The sequence below is a fragment of the Oryctolagus cuniculus genome, chromosome 4 (genome assembly GCF_051225735.1).
Source record: "Oryctolagus cuniculus isolate XC-2025 breed Fujian yellow rabbit chromosome 4, ASM5122573v1, whole genome shotgun sequence".
In the NCBI taxonomy this organism is placed as follows: domain Eukaryota; kingdom Metazoa; phylum Chordata; class Mammalia; order Lagomorpha; family Leporidae; genus Oryctolagus; species Oryctolagus cuniculus.
The window spans coordinates 108,999,601-109,021,099 of NC_142870.1; the positions used below are offsets into that span (position 1 = coordinate 108,999,601).

Sequence of the window (21,499 nt, forward strand, 5' to 3'; positions counted from 1 at the left end):
TAAGAGCATCATCCAGGCCTCCCACCTGGGTGCAGGGACCCAAGGACCTGAACCATTTCCCACTGCTTTTCCAGGCACATCCGCAGGACGATGGATCAGAAATGGAGCAGCCGGGACTTGAACCAGCACCCATGTGGGATGCCGACACTGCAGGCGGAAGTTTAGCCTTCTATGCCTTAGCACCAGCCCTTTTTACTAAATTTTAACAAGTCTTACTGCTTCCTTGTTCCTAATTCCATGGTAATTTCAGGTCTCTTTTTGTAAATCTAGACCAGCTCCTATTATAGATATAGGGGGGGAAAACACAGTATGGTATCATCATCTCACAATTGAATTGATGTTTTTAGTAAGTGAAGTGGGTCAAATATATGTCAATTGATGAAATACAATAATGAGGTTCATTTCCATATGAGCTTTGTAATTTAGAGGCCAGTAGATTAAACTTCAAAATGCAAAGTATGAGGATTTTCTCAGTAGTAGCTTCACCTGATGCTGTGGGAGAGGTAGTATATGACCAGACTGAAGGACGATTTTTGTGCTGCTCATATGAACTGGAATGTAGGAAGTCCCTTTTTTGGCTATCGTTTATTAAACTCTTTGAGACCAAAAATATCCTATAGGATAAATATGTATATCTGAGATGTATTAGAATGGTGACTATTTGAGGAAAAAGAGTATCTTTGTTGAAAATGGTATAACACAAAGCTTAAATTTTATCATGACCATAAAAACACAGCTTGTCCTTAAAATCTTAATCTTTTTTGATTGTTGCCTGCAATTCAATTTTTGAAAAATCTTATAAAGCACATTAGGAAGGAATATAATGGATCTGATAACAATGGTTCTTTCTCAACAAGATAATATAATAAGGTAGATTTCTTTCTTGCTGTTTTTCTTTGAGGTCACCATGATGTCTCATAAAGAACTCACATAATAGAGATTTTTAAAAAATTACTAGAGGTCCCACTTGCTGATTCACTCCCTAGATGCCCACAAATTTGAGTCAGGAACACAATCCAGGTCTCCCACATTGGAACCAGGGACCCAATGCCTGAACCATCACCGCTGCCTATCTGGGCCCAAATAAACAGACAGCTGTAATCATGAGCAGAGCTGCTAAGCACTCCAATATGGGAAACTGGTGTCCCAACCAGAGACTTAACTGCTGCCTCATGTGTAGACCCCAGAAAGCAGTGGCGAATGGCCCAAGTGCTTGGGCCCCTGTACCTGCATGGGAGACACAAAAGAAGCTCCTGGCTTTGGATTGGCCCAGCTCTAGCCGTTGTAGCCATTTGGGAAGTAAAGCAGTGGATGGAAGACCTTTCTGTCTCTCCCTTTCTCTGTAACTCTACCTCTTATATAAATAATAAAATGTTAAAAAATGCTTTTTTTGTTTAGGTATACTCCAAAGATTTTCTTTTTCATGGTACCACAATGAGATGTCACAGTTTGATGTTAGTTGTGATTGATTTTAAGAAAGCATCTAAAATTGGAATAGGAAAAGATAAAAACACTTATTTTTTTTATAAACCTTACTTTAGGAGTAAAAGCTATTAAAATGAAATTCCTTGTAGAAGAAATCTAAATAATTTTTTTTTGAGGTTCATTATGGTTTTTTTTTTTTAACTTTTATTTAATGCATATAATTTTCCAAAGTACGACTTATGGATTACAATGGCTTCCCCCCCATACCGTCCCTCCCACCCACAACCCTCCCCTTTCCCACTCCCTCTCCCCTTCCATTCACATCATGATTCATTTTCGATTATCTTAATATACAGAAGATCAGCTTAGTATACATTAAGTATGGATTTCAACAGTTTGCTCCCACACAGAAACATAAAGTGAAAAATAATAGATGATTTTTTTAAATGATGATGAAATCAGAGCAGACCTATTGTCATGTTTAATCCCAGTGAGAGTCAAGTTGGGAATTGATAATTTCTTTTTTTTTTCTTTTTTTTTTTTCTTTTTTTTACAGAGGATCAGTTTAGTATGCATTAAGTAAGGATTTCAACAGTTTGCACCCCCATAGAAACACAAAGTGAAATATATTGTTTGAGTACTCGTTATAGCATTAAATCTCAATGTACAGCACATTAAGGATAGAGATCCTACATGAGGAGTAAGTGCACAGTGACTCCTGTTGTTGACTTTACCAATTGACACTCCTGTCTATGGCATCAGTAATCTCCCTATGCTCCAGTCATGAGTTTCCAAGGCTATGGAAGCCCTCTGAGTTCTCCGACTCTTATCTTGTTTAGACAAGGTCATAGTCAAAGTGGAGGTTCTCTCCTCCCTTCAGAGAAAGGTACCTCCCTCTTTGATGACCTGTTCTTTCCACTGGGATCTCACTCGCAGAGATCTTTTGCCAGAGTGTCTTGGCTTTCCATGCCTGAAATACTCTCATGAGCTTTTCAGCCAGCTCCGAATGCCTTTAGGGCTGATTCTGAGGCCAGAGTGCTATTTAGGACATCTGCCATTCTATGAGTCTGCTGAGTATCTCACTTCCCATGTTGGATCACTCTCCCCTTTATTTACTCCATCGGTTAGCGTTAGCAGGTACTAGACTTGTTTATGTGTTCCCTTTGACTCCCAGTCCCTTCACCATGACCAACTGTGAACTGAAACTGATCACCTGGAACAGTGAGATGGCATTGGCACATGCCACCTCGATGGGATTGAATTGGAATCCCCTGGTATGCCTCCAACTCCACCACTTGGGGCAAGTCAGCCTGAGCATGTCCCAAATTATACATCTCTTCCCTCTCCCATTCCCACCACCATGTTCAACAGGGATCACATTTCAGTTAATTTTCAACACTTAAGAATAACTGTGCATCAATTACAGATCTAAACCAGTCATATTAAGTAGAACAGATAAAAAAAAACTACTAAGAGGGATAATGTATAATTTTAAGAATAGTTTTAGGCTTATGATTCAGACCCTCAGATATGAATTGAATATAATGGGTGCTCAGTAAGTAGTCTGTGAGTTCAAACTTGATTGACAGGACTGCCAGCAGGTTGTCAAACTCCAGGAGGTGCCACTCAAGTAGAAAAGACAGTCATGTAACAGTGTGGCTTGTGACTGGGCTAAGAAAGTGGGTTTTCCTTTCAATTCACTGTAAGTATTATGTTCACTTAATGTGAAATTAATATTTTCTTCCTAAGACCTTTCTTGGTAAAATTTGACCACATTCCAAATTGCACTGAAATCCATTTCCATCTGTAGAAATGATGCCCTTTTTGGAAAGGTTGTTGTTGTTGACTGGCATTTTCCTTCACAGTGTAGTAGTGTGCTGCTTGTATGTGGTATGTTGTGAATTCCCTGGCAGGAGGTGCCAGGACTAGTTAGACAGCCCCATTGGATGCTGCAAAACTGGAATGTGGGCTCCATACAGTGAGTTGCAAGAACTCACTCTTTCTGCTGGTTGCCCTGTTTGCATTGCAGCACTATAGGAAACACAGGCATAGCAAGTACTTCTGTTTTCCTTTTTTATAAAATCCACAGAAAAGTTGAGTAGATTTGCCTAAAACTTGAAAACTGATCAAATTCTGAATATAGGATATGTATTTTTGCTCCTTCAGCTCTACTACATGTGTTATCTTCTAAAGCTTTTTCATGCCTTCTGAATTTGTTCTCTAAAATGTATTTGTAAGAACATTTTTAAAAATGTATAAGTAGAAATATGAGTAATGGGTTTAATACAAGTAATCCCATCTTTTAAAGTATAATTGGTGTAATTGCTACAATTTTTCAATATTCAAGTCCATAAAGTGTTGAGTATTCATCAGCGGTTAATAAATCAATGTATTATTTCTGGTGTTCAATTACTATCACATAAGAGTTTATTACATCTAAGCAGATTTTCTGGTTAGAAGTTCTAGGATATCATTGGTTCTATTTGAATAATTAGAGACCCACAGTTGAGTTGTTTTGCTGAAATAAGCACCATTTTTATTGTTTCTCCTGAAGACAGATGCCACCAGTGAAATACACCACTGATATTGTGAACACAAGATTGCTGGGTCAAATGCTAAGGAAAATGCAGATTTGATCTTACGAATTGTAAGCAAGCATCTAAGGCCCAGAGTGATCGACATCTGGTCCTGGTAATGGGGCTGAAATTAGACTTGATATTTTCAAATAAGATTCCATTAGAGGGGGTTCTGTTTTTTCTTTTACTTTTTTTTTTTTTTTTTTAAAAGATTGATTTTATTTGAAAGGCAGAGTTAGAGAGGTCTTTCATCCGCTGGTTCACTCCCCCAGATGGCTGCAACAGCCATCAGAGCTGAGCTGATTTGAAGCCAGGAGCCAGGAGTTTCTTCTGGGTGCAGGGGCCCAAGGACTTGGTCCATCTTCCACTGCTTTCCCAGGCCACAGCAGAGAGCTGGATCGGAAGTGGAGCCCGCATGGGATGCTGGCACTGCAGGCGGCGGCTTTACCGTTATGCCACGGCGCCAGCTGTCTGTTTTTGACTCTTTGACCATAGGTACCCCCACCCACTCCACAGTTAGGGCTGAGGAAGAGGAGGAAGAAAAGGTAATTCTTCACGCTTCTGTGCAATCAGACCTTAGCTGATTGAGGTCTGGAAGATTTGGGCCAAGTTGCTAACTCTAGTTCTTTACCATTGTTTCAAGGAAAGGTTATCTTTGGCTTGGGAAGCACAGCTTCATCCTTAATTGCTACCTATAAAGTTGATGTGTTGGCTGCTGCTAGCAGACATACAATTGGGAAATGCAGTCACCTCTACTTTTATACTATAGCTTTTTAATATCCATGTTGCTAATATTTAAGTAAAAACAATCACACAAATCTTCCTGCGTGTAATATATTTTGTTTACCAAACACTTGTGTTTATAGCTCTGCCCTGTGTGCTTTGGAAAATATTTAGGATAATGATTCAGAAAAGAGAAATAGGGAAGAGGAGGGGAAGACAGAGCCCAGTCGGGTGACTGACAGGTACCACACACAGGTACATAGGAGGAATCCGTTTGCTGCTCGGCAGACCAGCAAGATGATGATAGTTCACGATAATTTAGGACTTGCTTTGTAAAGATCTAGAGGAGAGGAGTTTGAAAGTTCCCAACACAAAGGAATAATAAATGTTTAAGAAGATGGAAACTAATTACACCCTGATTTGATCATTACACATTGAACATGAATTAAATTCCACTGTATCTCCTAAATAGAAACAATTAGGTCAAAACAGAGGGCTACAGTACCTTCCGATTTCATTTACTTATACTCAAGGCCACCATGAGAAGAAAATAGGATCTGCAAAGAAACTTGCTTTTTTGGGCCTTGGATTTCTGATAACATCCGGTGTTCTATCAGAGTTGTCGTGCCCTTGAGTAGGAAAAGCTGTGATTTGTTAAAAAGGGAACAGAGGGAGTGTAGATGCAGAGCTCACTCCCACAGCACATTTTTTTTTTTTTAGATTGATTAATTTATGTGAAAGGCAGAGTTAGATCTTCCATCCGCTGGTTCACTCCCCAGATGCCCACAACACCCAGGGCTGGGCCGGGGGGAAGCCAAGAGCCTCTTCCAGGTCTCCCACATAGGTGCAGGGGCCCAAGCGCTTGGGCCATCTTCCTCCTGCTTTCCCAAGCACATTAGCAGGGAGCTGGATCAGAAGTGAGACAGCCAGGACTCGAACCACCGCCCATATGGGATGCCAGCACCACAGATGGAGCTTAGCCAGTTATACCACAGTGCCAGCTCCCAGGGTGCATCTTGTTTGCATGTCTACCTGTGGGCTACTACAGATGGAGCAGTGAACAAGACAACTTCCATCCTAGAGCAGGAAGTGCCGGGTACAGATGACAAGTACCTAAAGCGGGAAAGGAGCCGAGCAAGAGGGTGTTGAAGTTTTAGGTGCGGTGGAGGAATCAAGCCCGGTAGAAGAAAGGGCAGTGGACAGGCCCTGGGGCACACAGGAGGAGAGGGAGCAGGACCGTGGATCTGGGCTGTGTCAAGAACGAGGCGGTAGGGATAGCAGAAGAGACCAGAAATAGAACCTCATAGTAACATTCAGCCACTGCAGTATCCTTACCGTCTGCCCAGGCGCTCCACCAAGTGCTTCCACACGTATTAAACTTCCCCACAGCCTAGAGAGCGACTTATCTATCGTGAACGGAGGGAAACTGTAGAGCAAAAGTAACTGCAGACCCAGGGCATCCCCTACCTCCCCAGAGCCTTTTCTGCTCTCTCGGGGCCCGCCATGCTCAAGCTGCAGTTGGTGGGTCATCTCCTACCCGGGGTGCAACTGCTGTTCCGGAAGACAAGATAGTCCAGGTCGTCAGCAAGATGCCTCCTGCCCTCCCACCATCCTTGCTGCATCACCCCACGCCAGAGGCACGATAGGTGGTCACGGAGGAAGGAAGTTTACTGGGATCAGGAAAGCCCCACCTGCCTGGAGAGGATGCTCCCTGGCAAGCCCCAGGCCGACGGCAGCTAAGTATAGCCGCACATCCAGGCTCTGCCAGCCGGTCAGCTGCCCTCCCATCCAGGCCTGCCCAGAGCCTGAGAGCGCAGGTTCTTTCTCAGGATGTCATCATTTTCCACCCGCCTCCCCTCCCCTAAGACCTTAGCATGACTGTTTGTTCTTGGAGGGGAGGGACAGGTCGGTGAGGCCCCTGAATACCTCTCCCCAGCAACCAGCTTCCCAGGCCGGATGTGTTTGCTGGCAAACTGCTGTGGTCTGCGGTGGCCCTCGCTTCGAGAGAGTCTCAACCCAGAAGAGCCATCCTTTGTGTACAGAGCGATTCTCGGTTCTCTGATGTCCTCGGTGTCCCCTCGGCCTCCCACCCAGAGAGCAGCATGTAGGTCTTGGCTCAGATCGGAACAGTCGCTCATGCCAACAGGCAAGACTTGTCTGTCGGGAGCTGAGATGGACTCGGGCTGCTCTTGCAGGTGGAACCATTCACATGTCAACATCACTCATTCCCTAGCGGCCGAATGTTATTCTTTGATCATCTCCAAGAAATTTGAGGCCTTTAATCCTTAAAGTAGTTAAAAGATGGTGAGTGGCTATCAAATTAATAGGATAATGTTGTTCATCTTACTTTTCCAAAAAAAAGACAGAGTTTTACTTTCCTTATTTCTTGGAAATAGATCATTTTCAGCCATTCCCATATCCCTGCAATGAAGAACTTATGTTATCCTCTTATAATTGATGGCTATACTTTAAGCTTAAAAGTTCACTATGATTTATATTTTCATCGAACAAAACAATGTATTCCTGCATCAAGCTGCCCAGCGTTAAAAACCAACTTTGAGAAGGAAAGAATGCACATACAAGTTCTGAACATTTATCAAGAAGATCTAAATATTGTTGGAAAGTGAAAAATAGGACTTTTTCGAAAAGTAATATAATTAGCAAAAAATTATACCTCTGTCGTTAGACATTGTATGCATGCATTGAAATGTCACATTCTCTTCATAAATTGTACAAATATGTGTCAACTCATAAAGGCTTAGAGGGAAAAAATTCTCTCTTTGACCAGATGTCATAAATCCAACTTCATTTAGTCCTGCTACGAATATGCTGCTTACTAAGACAGTGAAGATCTTGGCGTGGGGTTCTTAATCCAGATAATAGTCTGATGCAAAGTGCTCTCAGGCCATTGGGCAGGAGAGTCTAAGGACCACAGGTGTTTTGAATTTGAGCAGCCTTCCCTTCATCAGAGAGGGTTCATTTGTAAAATTCTAAGCGAAGAACAAAATATCACCTCGATGTGCCCTGCCTGTTCCTAAAAGCAAGGCCTCATCTTTTGATCTTTTAGCAAATTAGTACCTAGTGGGGAAACTGACATTTCATGGAATTTGACATCCACTAGGCACCTATTAAATGTAGGATTCTTTTAAAATGGGGTTCCCCACCCTGGCCCGACTGACGTGTGAGGGCCAATGATTCCTAGCTGGGGGAAGCTCTGGTAGCATCTCTAGATCGCAGCAGTGGCAGGTGTGCCAATCATAAATCCTAACCACAGACATCTGCAGGCTTGGTCAGAAGTCCCTGGGGGACACAGCTGTCCTGTTGAAAAGCATCGCAGAAAGGGTGGAAGGCGGAGAGTTGGCGTACCTTTCAGATTGGGGGTAAAAATCTACTTTTTAAATCCCCTCGCCTGTCCTTCCATATATGTAATGCAGATATAACACACATGCATGTATACACAGACACACACGTTCTTCCCAAGGAGACATTTGGTAGGGAGCGCTGGCTGTTTTCTTTTTTTCTAACGTGGGAATCATTTTGACTCCAGTAAATTGCTCACTAAATCTCGTCTGTCGCCCGCGTTCCTGCTCAGATACAACTAAAGCCTATTGAAATTGATTTTTGTGTCAGCAACAGAGCAGAGATTCAGTAAGAACATGAAAGCTTCCCTTTCATTACTGTCTCTTTCTCCCCCTTGTACCTTGAGCTTTGGTGGGCCCTAATTATATTCCAGCGCGCTCTCCACCGACGTTTCTTTTGTTTTAATGAACACTGCTGGAGGTTTGAGGACGCTGTGGGGGAGGTTTATTCATCCACAGCCCCAGGAAGGAGGCAAGTGGGTCCCCACGGCTGTTCTCGGCCCAGGAACCGGAGCCAGGAGCGCTGGGGGCCTTGCTCTTTCTGAACAGCACTCACGCGCGGGTGTTGCTCGTGCTGCTACCGCGCAGTGCCGTGCTACGGCTCGGGCGGCCCCGGGGGCGGCCTGGCTTCCTCTGAAGCCATACATCTTCCTCTTTTATTATTCCTACCTATGCCTGTGATGCTTTGTGGTCCAGAGCCAGGCCGAGGTCAGCCAGACATTGGTGGGCAAGGCAGAGGTGCCCGCTAAACTGGCACGCGGACAGGGAGCGTGGACGGGAAATCTTTGAAAATGAGTGCTGTTCTCCAGGAACCCAGGGGTCCTACTCCTCCAGTTAGTGCCCTGTCTTGGGGCAAGAGGAGGCCGGAGAGGGGGCTGCGACAGGTGGCCTCTGAGGCCTTGGTGTTCACTTGGGGCTCTCTTCTCTTCCCGGACCCCTTCCCCAGGGAGTTCTGGGAGGTTATGCAGTGTGGAATGCCAATTCCTGCTCCTGCCTCCAGGGTCCCTGTCGGGTGACCTGCTCCTACTCGCTGGGTTAACACTAGGGAAAGGAAAGAGAACGGAGCCTGATGGAGACGGAGGCCGCCTGGCCTCCTGTGGCTTTTGCCTCCCGCGGCAGTGATACGCACGGGCGGTTGAGTGGCCCCTTATCCTTAGGACAAAGGCTGTGCGGCCCTCCCTCGGGGTTTCTCCCATATCAAGCCCCTGCTCTGCTCGATGGCTGTAGACCCTGTTCCTTGGGGTCTGGGGCAGTTTAGAAGCTTCACGAGGCCCAGCTCAAGCAGCTGTCTGAGCAAGGTCAGAGGGCTGAGCAGCCATTGGGCAGTTTCTGCTGTTCAGGAACTTTCTGTGGCCCTAGGGCAGTGCACCTCTGGGCCCAAAGGCTTCGGGGCCTCAAGGAACTTGGGAGAGAGCCCTTGGCTCCCAGGGGGTCTCCCGGGCCATTGTGGCTGTTACAGGCTGTGTCACACTGTCCTTCATAGCAACAGGGAAGAGAACAGTGGATGTTTGTGTCTTAGTGTTGGCTCTACATCTGAGTTTTGGAACCTGCTCCTTGGACTCTTAGATTTCATGGAATATTAAAAATTCACCTGGTCACCTGTTGCAAAAACAAAACACAACACAACAGCCACTGGGAACCAATCTAATGTTAACTTTCAAGTTTCTAAAAATTAAGGACATTTTGTTAAGGGACGTATTAGTATTCAAAAATTCTTACAAATGAAGAATCCTTAAGTTGAATACCTCATTTCCAAAAGAAAGAATTCACTGCAGAGTCCATTTCTCGTGTTACCACAGCTGGGTGCAGGTTCCAGGGCTTCTAAAGGCTGTGTAAATGCCTGTGTCCGGCCCTGCCTCAGCAGATGGGGACAGCTCTTGTGCAGGAGGGAATGGGGGACACCTGGGGAGGTGACATGTTTGGCTGCAGGTGCATGTTTGCTCTCTGCCCTCTGAACCCCATGTCTGGGCTGAGGGGTCCAGTCTCCCCAGAAATGAAGGTACAAGAGCCATGGGTGCTGTTAGCAGTGCCTGTGCTGTACATTAGAGGAGAGCTACTTGCTTTTGTGCTGGTTTTCTGGGTCGAGAGGTTACCGGGAAATGCGTTCCTGGCTCGAGGCCATGGCCCATTGACTGGGTCTGCTGCCTACTGAGCTCTCGCCACCCCTCAGCCTGTCTGCCCCATCACTGCTGTCACTTCAGCTGTGCTGCCTTCCCGGGTATAGGCTTTAGGCTCACTGCCACAGAATCTGCATACATTAACTATTGTCTGCTAAAAACTGTGACTATTGGATTTTTTCCCCCCGTAAGCATTTATTTTGATTTATCAACTGAGCTAAGCTGGCAGCCATGAAGACTGAGACATCGTAGTTTCTAACAAAGAAAAATGCAACCTGGTTTCCTCCTCCTCCTCCCCTCTGCGCTCTCAGCAAGCCTCTGCTCTCAGTCGGCCCCTCCCTGACTAGTCTAGAAAATGCTGTTGTGTGCGATGCAGAGCAATTCGTAGTGGGTGAGGCCGAGATGGAGCGCAGATGCCGGGGAACCGTGGGTAGCACCCGGCTGATACCTTGCTTCACCCTGGCCATGTGTCTGAGTAGCCGGCTCACTGAATGGCGGCTTGGAGTCTTGCAGGTGTGCTGAGTAGGGCTTTTCAGCTGCTAATGAAAACCACAGGCAGGCGGGGAGACAGAGAGGCTTGCTCTGCTTAACCTGGGGAAACCTTGGTGTGACACTGAGCCAAGGACCTGCCATGAATGTTCCTTGATCCTAAGGGTCTTTGGAGTCTGTGCCCACCTCCCTGCCGTATCCGAAGCGTAGTGTTCCTGAGGCCAGCACCAAGGCCTCTTCGTGAGGCCTTCCTCTTGTCCCACGGTGGAAACCAGAGCTCACCTTTGGCTTCCAGGCAAGGCTACAACCAGTTTCTAGTTTCTCTGTGATCTATGGAAAAGGGAAATAAATTGACTTCTCTATAGAATTTAAGAGACTCATCTGCTAAATTCACCTTCCAGCATCTCATTGATGAGCGAAGTGACTGTAACTCCTGCTTGCACCCCGCTCTATCTGGTCTCGTGCACTGTGGGGCTGGATAGCAATGTCGAGGGGGAGGGAAACTGATGTGGATGTGTGGTGGTACCAAGACCTTGAATTCAAGTCTCCCTCCCCTTGGTCCACTACTTAGCCAGTTTTTACTGAGTCCCTGCTATGCCAGGTGCCAGGGGCTATGCAGGGGACAGATGTACCCAGTCTGGTCTCAAGTCCTGCTGACTTGGCTTCCTGAATGTCCCTTGACGCTGGCCACCTCTCACGTCCTCTACCACTTCCATCCTCATCTGAGTAGCCGGCGTGTCTGAGGGTGCCTGGCCTCAGGTGACGTGGACCTTTGGGGAAAGTTCCCAGAGAGGGGCCTGGGTGAGAGATGTTAGGCTTCAGCCTATAAGAGATCAACTAGGAAGCGTTCCGCTGTACTGTGGCATCAGGGACAGATGGGTGGATGAGTGGGCTGGTGGGTGCCCGGAGGGATGGACAGATAGACAATACTAAAATAGTTGATTCACGAAACAGCAGCTGTACTTACTACATGTTCTATACTCTGACATTATTTCTGCTTGCTATATTTCCATAGTTGTCTTACAGTACATTTTGAAAAAAAAAAATCGGGGTTGGCTGTGGTCACTGGGGTTAGCATAGGATGCTTTGGAAACACAGAGGTAGGACACTCCTTTGCAACTAGAAAATTGAGTAAGCCTTTCTCCACAAATGCGAGATGGATTGTAAGCTACAGATGAAGGAGAATAAGCCAGTCTGCTCACGTATGAGGGTGTGTGTGTGGAAGGATGGAAGGGAAGAAGAGATGTACCTGGGTTTTCAACAACCCTGGTTTGCTTGCTGGAAACAAATGTATTTCCATGACCCAGAAATGAAAGACCTGTCTCTTCCAGGCTAGCCTCGGGCTGGCAGCTCCAGAGGTGTCCGGCTCTTCCTTAGAAGATGCCAGTGAGAACAGGGCAGGAGTAGGAGGCTATTTTACACAAAACCGCGTTTCCTCTTGTATGCGTTTTAGGAAGGCGGTGAAGAGGCGGGTAAAATACAGTAGTCATTGAGTGATTTGGATGTCACCTTGATGTTGAGTGATTTCACGTGGAACAGAATCAGCATCGTTGTTTATCTCAGAGTGAGGTGGCAGGAAGGATGGTCCCAGGAGCAGAAAGGGGTATGTAGCGTGAGGACCAGGTGACCCCTTGCCCTCTGCCCCAAGCGACCCCATACTCTTTGCCCTCCCCACTGTGATTCGTTGCTTCCTCCTCTCTGTGGACAGCTTGTCATGATTTAAGGATATCCTGTAACTTCAGGCTTTGGGCTCTACCAGGATATCAATTTTATTTCTCTAGATTTAGCCTGCTCACTAGCTTTTGTGAGTGTTGGTTGCTTCAGTGAAAAAAAGAACTTCTGGTTCATTCTTTTATGAAGAAATGACTCAGCAGCTACAACCTCACAGCACATTGTCTCATTTTTGTAGAGCATTTTCTAAAACTCTTTTGTCTCCTTTTAGAAGATTTTTCTCTTCAGAATTTGATTTTTAGTCCTTGGCTGAACATGCATTTTAGATCCAAAATTAGATGGCATCTATATTTATATTTTTACTTTCTCTTACAAGTGGAAATAAATTAAAACTGGAAGGAATATTAAATTTTTTACTTTCAGATTCTCTTGTGATAATAACATTATCCCTCATTGCCCTGCCCAGAAATGAAGAAAGATGAATTTAAAAAAAAAAGTGGAGAAAAGTTTTTAAGAATCCATTTTGCTTCATTTTTTAAAGTCTTATGTGAAGCAGTGACAAATAGTTCCAAGTTTAACTAAAAGCAAAATATCAAAGGGTTTGTTTAAAAAGTGATTATCAGGGTGAACATTTGGCCCAGGGGTGAGGATACCGGTGAGGATGGATTATATCCCTTAAGAGAGTACCGGGGTTCAATTCCAGACATCAACTCCTGGCTCAGCCTCGTGCTAATGTAGACCCTGGGAGGCTGCAGCTGGTGACTCGGATAATTGGGTCGCTGCCATCCACGTGGGAGACTTGGATGGAGTTCTTGGCTCCTGGCTTTGGCTGGTCCCAGCCCCAATGTCACGGACATTTGGCAAACAAACCAGCAGGTGGGAGCTCTCTCTCTTTTTCTCTCTGCCTCTCAAATAAATAATAAATACATTTTTAAAAAAAATTAAAAAGCATTTGTTATGGTTTAGTGACAGGAACATGCAGCCGAGGGGCTGAAGTCAGATGGAAGCGAATGCATCCTAGGCTAAGGCTGTCTTCAGCTGTGAGATTCCGGCCTTCTCACTAAAGAGGATGGGCTTCCGCACCTCACAGCCTCTTCAGCTCCACTTGTGTGCCATTGTGCGAAGCTGCCTCTGTCAAAGCTGCCTTCGGCACGGCTGTGCTCCTGTTTGCAGGGATCTGTAGGTCAGCTGACTCCTCACAATTCCCGGAAGGTCGGCTTAATCTGGATGCTGATTGGGTTTGACATCCTCTGGTGATGTAAAAGGCAACTCCTGCTGGGCAGGTGCCTCTGTGGCCTCCCCTGCTCCGCCGTGCTTGACAGCTCAGCAGCCTTCCTGGTGCAAAGTGCGGAGAAACCTTTGGGACTGGGCTGAGGCTGCTAATTGTTCTGCAGCCAGAATCTCAGACTGCCATCCTAAGGTGCATTATTCAGGCATCTGTCGAGCCCTTCGAGAACTGTTATTTCAGCTTGCAAGTGAAATTTAAGAGGAAAAAATAGGTTATTTTTCTTTTCCAATGTTACCTTCAGGGACAGTGATAGCATTATTTCAAAAAACAAAATATATATCCTGAGTCCAAAAAAAAATGTGGCAGACATTTTATTTCAGACCAGTAACTGCCCGGCGCCCTGTGCTCTGAGAATGTAACATGTCCTGTCTCCTGTCTGGCCTTGGCTCAGCACCATGGGCTTGGTCGGCTCAGCCCTAGGCTGCTGATGAAAAGAATTAGGTGTTGAGGTGTCTTTGGGACAAGTTACTCATTTAACAAAAGCTCCTTGCTTTCTTAAGAGCTAAAGATCTAGTGCAAAATTCCCTAAATGGCTCTGGTGGCAGAGGTGCCTTGGGGACTCCCATGGAGAATAGGGGAATGGGGGAGGGGAGCAGACTAGACTTGGATAGCGGAGCCCCTGCCTGGACTGGGGTGGGGAGTGGAGTCGGGGGAGGCGTGGGAGAGGGAGAGTTCCAGGTAAGGTTTTATTCAAGGAAAAGTTGTGCTGCAAATGAAGCCAGAAAGGAAGAGAAGAGTTGGAAATCACTGATCCTTTGAGCTCAATGCAATAATAGAAACATTTGTTGTGTTCCTTGGTAGGGTAGAGGTGACTGACAGTGAGGTATCAGAAGAGGCGATACTTGGGTTGAATCTAGAGTTTATTGGGGAGTCAGGAAGGCAGGGGGATAGCCCAGACCAAGAAAACACCTCCAGAAAAGCAGAAACAACACAGTACATTAGAGACCTGCAAGCAGTTTTGTCTACAGAGGAAGACCAGGTGGGAGCCTAGGTAATGTGGAAGGAGAATCAGCTTATAGGGGATCCTATAAGCGCTATGCCAGAGTTAGCTTTCATGATATCATTAAAAGAATTTCAAAGTAAGTCAGCTATGGAAGATTGAGCATTAGGTCTCCTGTATTTGTCAACAGTTCCCCTGCTCTTTCAATGCTTTAGTAGAGGAGCAGATATTGTTTAAGGTATGATTTATGTTCTTTAAGCTATTGATTGCAAAGCTATCGATTGCTTTGCAGAGCTCCTCATGATAGCACCACAGACTCTGCCAGGTCCCACATGACTCTGGAGGTCACTCAGTGTTGATCAACAAGGCAGCTTAGCACAGATGGGCCCCTGCGGATGCTCATTGGCTTTACAGGGCTGTAAAGCTATGTGCTGTCAGTGGAGACCCAGTATCTTGAGTTTTGATCTTTCCCAGCCTGGCAGTATGTGGTGTGATGGTATCTCGTGCTGGGCAGTGCCTGGCTAGCCACTCGGTCACATCAGGGAGCGACCCTAGTCTACAGTGTGCTGTGTTGCTAAGCTCGGATGTTCAGCAGGTTAGGTGGATTGTATGCATCTTTATTCACTTCTTGGCCTTTTGGCTAAGATCAAGCATAAAAGCATTTTTGATTTACCGTGTTTTTAACTGATGTTGGGTTTATTGGGAGGTAACCCCATTATAAGTCAAATGAACATCTGTGTTTTTGGTCCTGGGTGCTACCAAGCAGTAACACTGCTCTCCTCAGTCATTGTGAAAACAGTTTCCAAGTGTTCCTTGGGATGGAAAGAGTTGATGCTGATGCATGCTCCTCTCTCACCTCCCAACTATTGGCCCTGGCTCCCCCCATTTTGTGGATGGGGAAGCTAGTGCCTCCTGAGCCCAGATAGATGTAAGGTATAGAGTCGGAGACTGGACAAGAATCGAGCCTCTGGTCTTCTACCCCAGGGCTCTTTGCTCACTAATGCACCCAACCCCTTCCCTCAATTTTATGAAAGTTGAGGTGGGTATAAGGGGCTGAGTCTGTGACTGTGTTTGATCAGTGATTTAATGCCTCATTCCTTGTGCTCTTTCCTGAGGGAGGAGGAAGGAAGGAGAGCAGGATAGGGGCTGAAGGTGAGGGGGACGCTCCCAGAATCAGACCAAATAGGTGTTGAAAGCTGAGGGTATGAGAAGGGAAGGGACAAGCGCTGGACAAAAGTTAAGGGGTCAGGAAGAGGGGAGAATTAAGGCAGGAGGGGGAGAGAAGTAGCAGAGAAAGGGGAAGGATTCAGGAGCTTGAAGATTACAAAATCAGTCCAACACTGCTTTTTTTTTTTAATTAACTCCAATTTAAAAAATTTAAAAAATTGGGCCCAACCAAGCTACCACGTCTTCCCCCAATTCAATCTGAATCTAAATTGCAGCAAAGCAATCCCCTCTTCTTAATCTCAAGTACTGAAGTGATTGAGAAACTTACCACAGCTCCTATTCTGGGCCCTGGAAATACAACAGTGAGAGATGGATCTTGCCTTCAAGAAACAGAGCCTAGTAGGGAAGACAATATTGAATCATAAGGTAGGGCCATAAATAAATATGGCCAGTATCAGCTGACAGCACATCAGTGCCAGGCACATTGGTGGAGCATCTCTCATTTCAGCCTCGTCTCATTCTCACTGCTATCCTGAGAGCTGGGTATTCTTCTTGCTATTTTCAGATGAGGAAACTGAAGCTTAAAAGGTTAAGAGAGTTGCCTGAGGTCATGCAGCTGGCGGTTATGTTATACTGTCTGGTAGCAGCAGCAGCAGTGGTAGATCAGATGTATTTTTTTTTTTTTTTTTACAGGCAGAGTTGTACAGTGAGAGAGACAGAGAGAAAGGTCTTCCTTTTTCTGTTGGTTCACCCCGCAAGTGGCTGCCATGGCCAGTGCTGCACCAATCCGAAGCCAGGAGCCAGGTGCTTCCTCCTGGTCTCCCATGCGGGTGCAGGGCCCAAGCACTTGGGCCATCCTCCACTGCACTCCCGGGCCACAACAGAGAGCTGGACTGGAAGAGGAGCAACTAGGACAGAACTGGCGCCCCAACCGGGACTAGAACCCGGGGTGCCGGCACTGCAGGCAGAGGATTAGCCTAGTGAGCTGCGGCGCCGGCAGGACAGATGTATTTTGAAAGCCATATATAAAATGCATTTGGAAGTCCTGGGTATGACCATCTTTGCTGCTCAGAGTCGGATGCGGACATTAAGTTTTCTCAAGGAGCAAGCAAAGAATCAAGGACATTAAGGTGCCTTCACCTACCCAGTGTTTTCTGCAGAGATATGTCTGTGTCTCTTCCTTCCTGGCCTAGATCCCCTTCCACATAAATCCACCTCTCACACAAGCTGTCCCTATCGCCTTGGAGACGCAGTAGGACCACACTGTTCAACCTGCTGCTTTTTTTTTTTTTTCTAACAAGACGCCCAGTGGAAAATAAATCACAAAAATAAAGCAGTGGGAATTGTCTTACCAAACCAGCCATCATTAGAAAGGGATGTTCGGGAATGGGTGTTTGGTACAGTGGTTAAGACACCTATTAGGGTCTTGCATCCCAGATCTGAGTGTTTGGGTTTGAGCTTGACTCCACTCCTGATTCCAGCTTCCAGGGCCTGTGCACCCTGGGAGTCAGCAGGTGACGGCTGCACATGGGAAACCTGCATTGATTTCTAGCCTCCTGGCTCTAGCCTGGCCCAGTCCTGCTGTTGTGGATGTTTGGGGAGTGAACCAGATGATGAGATCTCAATCTCGCTTGCCCTCTGCCTTTCAAATAGGTAAACAAAAAATTGTACAAAGATTTTCAAAACATTTAAGGTTTCTCTGGCGTGTCTGTCTTCCCCATTGACATACTCTAACTTTGATGTGTCTAGGCATGCATTATGTATAGTGGGAACTGAATGCTAATATTGCTCATCAGAAATAAATCCCTTTTTATTATATTTTCTTTATAGGGTCGTCATGTCAAAACCGGCCAGCTTGCAGCCATTAAGGTTATGGACGTCACAGGGGTAACGTATCTTTTTCTTACCATCTTGAAAGCTATGTATTTGTAATAGGGAAGTTAGTGCTAGAAAAAATGTCTTCTTCCATAAAAAATAATCTTGCTAAATGTCTAAGCCTTTTTCTCCACTGTGCATAACATAAAGAAGCAAGAATATGCAACTGCTGAGAGGAGAATGGATAAATCATTCATTAAACTTGACACCTCTGTACTTCCTTATGTGGTTAGAGTGAATCATATGTGCCAATAATTTACATAAAACAAATATTTGCATATGAAGACAGAACAAGGATTTTAAGGTATTAGAAGAATAATACTGAGATTACATAGCAGAGAGAGGTCTTAACGGTTTCCCAGAGGTCTACCTAACACTGGAGCAGACAAGAGGATGGCAGCTCTAAAATTCCAGTAGAGTATTTAACATGAATATTTCCCCAAAACATTATGGACCAAATAATCACAATAACCATAGGTCCTTGTTATAGTAGAGCAACACTGAAACAAAATTTCTGCCTGGATGATCAAAAGCAATCTGAGGAGTAGACTTCATTTTGATTGTAAAAATCTAATGCCTTCAGTCCTTCCCTGGGTCTCTTTAAAATATTTTAATGCCTTTGCAAGAGTACAGGGCAAAAATCAGACTTGAAAGGATTCACTGGACATCAAAAGCATGTTAATAATTTTCTGTTATCTGGGGGATTTTTCTAAGATGCCTGTCCTCTGTACATGAAAGCTAAAAGACCAAAGTCTTCCATTCGGCCCGGAAGTGGATTACTCAGTGTAAATAGACATAGAATGAATGACTTACACAAAAATATCAATAATGGGTACACAAATAAGAAAGACACCCAGTAAATCTGTATGCCAAGCTTCACTTTATACTGTTTTGGATCCAGTTTGTTAGTTTTGATAAGCATATGTTTCAATGTAATTACCTACTATAGTAGCAGTTTCACTAGTTTTCATTTGTACCACACTTTGTACTATCTTTCCTTATTAATTATTTATCTGAATTCCTCTTATATTTTTTAAATACAAGTAAAAATATAATTATGGTTTAAAAAGTGTTATGTTTATTACCATGTGGATAAAGTACTATTTGTCTTAAATACATTATTGGAATTTCAGAGGTTGCAAACCAGTTCAAATATGTAATCCCAATTAGTTTGTTAGTTTACTGACCTTTTCTCCATAAGAAACTGTGCATAGATTATCTTATAGTTTAGCTTTGCCATTTGAAAGAGAAAACTCAAAATAACACAGGAATGAGCATGATAAAACTATCTTACTCTCATATTAAAGGGATCTAAGAGTCGGTAATACAGAGATTTGTGACAGTGCTATGATAAAGGATATTTTTAGCTGTCCGCCCCACTATTCTAATAAGCAGTTCAAGATGCATGTTGGATTTTCACCCATCACACTCCAGGAAGGCAAAAAAGGAAGGATATGAGCAAAAGTCTGGAGAAGGGTCTCTCACTGTGAAACCTTCTGCTTTCATACAGGATTTGTACTTGGGCTTTCATTGGCTAGCTCCAGGTGCAAGGAAAGCTGGGAAATAGCCTTTTATTCTTCCAGTGTGTCTGGTTAAGAATCTAGTTACTAATATTCAGAAATGGAGGGTGGGTATTGGCATGGGCAATTAGCAGGGACTTACACAAAACTCAAAACCAGATAATATCAGTTTCTACATAGAAACCCACTATAAAGCTCCAACACTGGAACAAATCACAATTTGTTTTGCAATTCTGCTGAACTCATACTACTTGTGTTTTCCTTGGAATGAATACAATCTCTACATAATGGGATGCACTTAGCAGTTTCACAATGAATGGTTGTGGCTGGAGTCCAGGACATTGGTACTGTAAGTTCAGTCCTGTTGTGTGGTTCCAGTTGAGTTCCACTGACATGACAAATATCAGTGCCTAAAGTTGTATGTCGTTTGCACAAGGCATGATGTGCAACATTGGTATTTTCTAGTTTCTGATTCTACTTGTGAGGCTTTACACTGTTTAGAGAACCATTCTTTCTAGACCACTTTTCTTGGAATCAAAAGTTAGTTATTTATTGGAGAGTCTATGTTCAGTTTAAGGAATGCCATTTAATCTTTCTAAACTGGGTTTTATTAAGCAACTAAGCCTTGCAGAAACAATGACCTGAGACTATTTTCTCAATTCTTCCAAGGATAGCACAGAGTTAATGTCATCTGATATGCATAGAACAGTCAGTGCATTATGTACAATGGGTGCTTTGTAGTGTTTAGGCTTAATTCTTGTGGGGAACCCCTGTTGAGAAGGGCTGGTTGGTTTTTGTGATTTAGTCACATCATTTACTACTATTTAGCCACTGACTTTTTTTTTAAGGTTTATTTTATTTTATTTGAAAGAGTTACAGAGAGAAGGGAGAGAGAGAAAGAGAAAGAGAGAAAGAGGTCTTCCACTTAGTGGTTCACTCCCCAAATAGCTGCAATGGCTGTGATGTCGGAATTTGGCCCCCTAAAATATATATGAAATATGGCCTCTTAAAGTTCCCCAAAAGTCCCACCTGGGGTACCACATGATATCGGACTTTGGGGTGCCATACGATATCATCGTATGCTTATTAATAAATCCACAATATTAATAAGCCCATGTGGGTTCTTGCCTAGTATTCAGAGAAGAATTCTGAATACCGGCATAAATGAATGAGGCAGCATGGTACATTTTAAGCTTTATTTAGTGCAAAAGATGCATAGGAGAGTGAGGCTTTATCTAAGAGAGAGGGGTAGATCTGGGTTCATACCAAGTACCAGGAACCAGCCACGTGGAAGAACATCTAGGCCAGGAAGCAAAGGGTGGGTTGGCCTGAAGGCCATGTGCCCTGGAGGCTCAGGGCTGCAGCCAGCCCCCTCCTGGCAAGAGGCCAGAGAAGGAAGGGAGGGAAAAAAAGGGCTGGACACACCATGCCCCAGGCTTTGAATCCACTTTTAAAGGGGAGTGGTTAATTAACCTGATTGGCCAGTGGGCACTCAGGTGTGGCCAGGTAGGGGCATGAGGTCACATAGGGGCGTGGCAAAGGTGTTGTCTTCCATCTCACAAACCTAATAAATTTTAGCCTGATGCCTGTCTACTTCAGCTGGAGCTAAGTCGATCCCAAGCCAGGAGCTTCTTCCTGATGTCTCACTTGGGTGCAGAGGCCCAAGGAATTGGGCCATCCTCTGCTGCTTTCCCAGGCACATTAGCAGGGAGCTGGATCGGAAGTGGAGCAGCCGGGACTTGAACCAGTACCCATATAAGATGCCGGCCATGTGGGTCGGGGCTTTAACCTGCTGTTAAACCTGCTGGCCTGGTAACCACTGACTCTTAGAACAGGCAAAACATGGCTACCTGTACGAAATGGGTTTCTCATTTCTATGGTTTGTATCATCCCCTCATACCACGGTCAGCATGAGATTTCCTTTGTGAAGCTCATGTGGCGCTTTCTGAAAAGAACCCGTTCCACTTTGCCATGTTGTCTTTTGTGTATTTTGGAATGCCAAAATAGCTTCTTACCAATTATTATAATTGTGCTCATTATAGCTGCTCTGTGAAGAATTGCAATGAATTCTCAGAGGTCGTCTTTGTTAATTGTACGCTATGACCTACTGCAAAGTTACTGCAGTTTATTGTAATGAAATTCATGGAATCATAAGCTTGAAATCAATTTTTAATTATTGTTTTTGTCCTAGACCACTTCCTTTTTACAGCAAATAGCCACAGAAAGAACCGTATGTAATGCTTCTCTCCTTCCGGTTTTCGAGCCGAGATGCGTCCAGATTTGCAGACACACGCTTCAGAATGAGTGCTTAAACTCAGCCTTTGAAGTTCTTTTAGCTCCCAAAATCAT

At 44.7% G+C, this 21,499-nt stretch overlaps 1 protein-coding gene across 14 annotated transcripts in view; it reads left to right on the forward strand.

The window, feature by feature from the left end:
* The window catches only part of TNIK (TRAF2 and NCK interacting kinase), a 393,157-nt gene that overhangs the window by 225,156 nt on the left and 146,502 nt on the right, over window positions 1-21,499 (forward strand). For 13 of the 14 annotated variants that reach the window (XM_017346916.4, XM_017346919.4, XM_017346917.4 and 10 more), the window contains exon 3: window positions 17,586-17,642. In XM_017346916.4, the coding sequence (XP_017202405.3) occupies window positions 17,586-17,642 (57 nt within the window). Of the gene's footprint in view, window positions 1-17,303; window positions 17,409-17,585; window positions 17,643-21,499 lie in introns of those variants that run through there. The other variant, XM_089330941.1, reaches the window with a different exon arrangement.